General features: G+C 38.4%; 1 protein-coding gene across 1 annotated transcript; it reads right to left on the reverse strand.

Annotated features, from left to right (window-relative positions):
- LOC132060162 (heat shock cognate 70 kDa protein 2-like) lies at positions 1–3,496 on the reverse strand. Its single transcript, XM_059453062.1, has 2 exons — positions 3,127–3,496; positions 1–1,970 (listed from the first exon to the last, which is right to left on the reverse strand). The coding sequence occupies exons 1-2, from the start codon at positions 3,338–3,340 to the stop codon at positions 232–234; spliced, it is 1,953 nt and encodes a 650-aa protein (XP_059309045.1). The 5' UTR covers positions 3,341–3,496; the 3' UTR covers positions 1–231.
- Between the last annotated feature and the right edge of the window lie 72 nt (positions 3,497–3,568).

The raw sequence follows: 3,568 nt of genomic DNA on the forward strand, positions 1-3,568 counted from the left end.
TGAAACCAAAAATGCAATAAGATTTTAATATTTGAGAGTTTTTCATACAAAACAAACACATCCACCAATCCTGCACTGGCAAAGGCAGATGTACGGGATACTTAAACAGAGTCACGAAAAGAGCTAGACAAAAGAGTAAATCTCAAGGATAACATAACAAGCATACAACCGACTGAAGACTTCTACTATTATATGTAACTACTAGAACTAGATTTCATCAGGGTAATGGACTTAATCGACTTCTTCAATCTTGGGACCTGCACCGGTAGCACCGCCGGAAGGACCATCCTCATCCATACCACCAGCCACGTCAGGACCACCAGCACCCCCTTGATACATCTTTGCAATGATGGGGTTGCAAATGCCCTCAAGCTCCTTCATTTTGTCCTCGAATTCATCAGCCTCGGCTAACTGATTCCCATCCAGCCACTGAATCGCCTGCTCAATCGAATCCTCGATCTTCTTCTTGTCATCAGGAGAAAGCTTCAAAGCGATCTTCTCATCTTTGATGGTGTTCCTCATGTTGTATGCATAGTTCTCCAAGGCATTCTTGGATTCCACTTTCTTCTTGTGCTCTTCATCTTCAGCTTTGTACTTCTCAGCTTCCTGAACCATTTTCTCAATGTCTTCCTTAGACAATCTTCCTTTGTCATTGGTGATGGTAATCTTGTTCTTCTGGCCAGTTGTTTTGTCTTCAGCAGAGACATTCAGAATACCATTTGCATCAATGTCGAAGCATACAGTGATTTGAGGAACCCCTCTTGGTGCTGGAGGAATGCCAGTGAGCTCGAATTTACCAAGCAAGTTATTGTCTCTGGTCCTGGTTCTTTCCCCTTCATAAACTTGAATCAAGACTCCAGGCTGATTATCAGAGTAGGTGGAGAACACCTGTTCTTTCTTGGTTGGAATCGTGGTGTTCCTCGGAATTAAAGTTGTCATAACACCTCCAGCAGTTTCCAGACCAAGGGAGAGTGGGGTAACATCCAACAGCAAAAGGTCTTGAACTTTTTCATTCCCTTCACCACTCAAGATTGCAGCTTGCACAGCAGCACCATAGGCAACAGCCTCATCCGGGTTAATGCTCTTGCAAAGTTCCTTTCCATTAAAGAAGTCCTGCAACAACTGTTGCACCTTTGGAATCCTAGTAGAGCCACCAACAAGGACGATATCATGAACACCGCTTTTGTCCAGTTTAGCATCCCTCAAACACTTCTCAACAGGCTCCATACACTTTCTGAAAAGATCCATGTTAAGCTCCTCAAACCGAGCACGAGTAATCGTTGTATAGAAATCGATACCCTCATAAAGAGAGTCAATCTCAATAGTTGTCTGAGCAGTGGACGAGAGTGTTCTCTTCGCCCTTTCGCAAGCAGTTCTCAGTCTCCTAAGAGCTCTAGGATTCCCACTAATATCCTTTTTGTTCTTCCTCTTGAATTCTTGAACAAAGTGATTAACCATCCTGTTATCAAAATCTTCTCCACCAAGATGTGTATCACCAGCAGTAGCCTTCACTTCAAAAATACCCTCTTCAATGGTAAGAAGAGACACATCAAATGTACCACCACCTAAGTCAAAAATAAGCACATTTTTCTCCCCTGTACTGCTTGCTTTCTTATCAAGTCCATATGCAATTGCAGCAGCAGTAGGCTCGTTGATAATACGCAAAACGTTGAGGCCAGAAATAGTACCAGCATCTTTAGTAGCCTGTCGTTGAGAGTCGTTGAAGTAAGCAGGCACAGTAACTACAGCATTCTTTATTGTTGTACCAAGAAAGGCTTCTGCAATCTCCTTCATCTTAACAAGGACCATAGAGGAGATTTCTTCTGCAGAAAATTGCTTCTCTTCACCTTTGTAATTGACAACAATCATCGGCTTGTCAGCAGGACCGGGAATAACCTTGAAAGGCCAGTGTTTCATGTCACTTTGCACTGAGGGGTCACTAAATCTCCTACCAATTAACCGCTTCGCATCTGCAATCAAATATAAATGAATTTAGCATGAATACATATATAATTAAAGAGTAGTATCATTAAATTATTATCCACATATCCCTGAGGAATAATTCACCAGAAAGTGGATCTAAATTCCACAAAATGATATTTACATCATCTTTGACTTATCAACTACAAATCTCTATGATCGGCTTAAGATTACAAGCTATTAGAGTATAAAAACTGAACAAAGAGCAGCAAGAGATCAGAGCGAACACATAGAGAGAATACGACAAATATTAGGAGTCTGTATCACAGAAAATAATACATGCATTAGCTTTGGTATTATTAACAAGTGTTTTTTCAACCAATGTATAACTAATAGGTGTATGAGTTACACATTCTATATTCAATACAACTATAGAAAACCATGGCACCAGCAATAAGGATTATTAATCCAAAACCATATGTTTAGACAATATTTTGTAAAAACCCAGTATCTAAGTTGAAGTTCAACAAAATTGCTGAAAATACCTTTAGAAACATAATTAGAGAAAGCTGAAAGTGTAGCTACTGCAGCGAAAAGAGCAACATACGAAAAAAAAAGAGTTCTTTTGTTGATAATTTTAGCCTAACATGCCTAAGGCTGGACAAATTCAACAAATTCCACTTCTTTGAGCTAAGATTAAACATACTCCTAATTATTAGATTTACAGGGTCAAAAACACACTTCAAGTATCACTTTTTTTTGTGAGTTTCTACCTGAACTATCAAGTATGAGAGTTTTACTACCTAAACTATCACCAACTAATTTGCAAAACACAACTCAACTATTAGTTGTTCACCTTTCCTACCTGAACTATGTTCACCAACTAAATAGCTTTTCATCGACAATTTAAGCCTCATATTTCTAATGCTGGATTAATTTGACAGATACCACGTCTTAGAGCTAAATTACACACTCCTAATTATAATGGAATTTATGAAGTTAGCAAACCCTCAGCGGATCTACAGTTCTATTTGCCTTGTATTTGTGTTCTAAAAAATCAGCTTAATATATAAATAATACCCAATAAGCTACCTTTACTAGAATTCAAAACTCATAAACTCAAAATCTTCGCTCGATTTTTTCAACAAAACAGAGAGTATAATAGATATAAGAAGCCAATTACAAGCATGGAATTTAAGAACTTACCAAAAACAGTGTTGATAGGATTCATAGCAACTTGATTCTTAGCAGCATCACCAATAAGTCTTTCCGTATCAGTAAACGCAACATAAGAAGGAGTAGTTCTATTCCCTTGATCATTTGCTATAATCTCAACTCTATCATGTTGCCATACACCAACACAAGAATACGTCGTGCCAAGATCAATTCCAATTGCCGGTCCTTCACCTTTTCCAGCCATACTATAACCTCAAAACACAAATATATCACTAAACAAAGCAATGAAAAAAACAGGGGACTAAGCAAGTTTTTTCAAGAACGCTGAGAAGAGATTGATTGAATGTGTAGGAGAAAAGTGAGAAGGGTATATATAGTTGATGAGTCTGTAGAAGTTTCTTGCTTTGAATTTGAAGCCGGTTATGTTGGTTTGAAAGTACCTTTCGAGTTTGGAGAAGTAGCCAATTGCTTT

This window comes from Lycium ferocissimum, chromosome 6 (assembly GCF_029784015.1).
Source record: "Lycium ferocissimum isolate CSIRO_LF1 chromosome 6, AGI_CSIRO_Lferr_CH_V1, whole genome shotgun sequence".
In the NCBI taxonomy this organism is placed as follows: Eukaryota; Viridiplantae; Streptophyta; class Magnoliopsida; order Solanales; family Solanaceae; genus Lycium; species Lycium ferocissimum.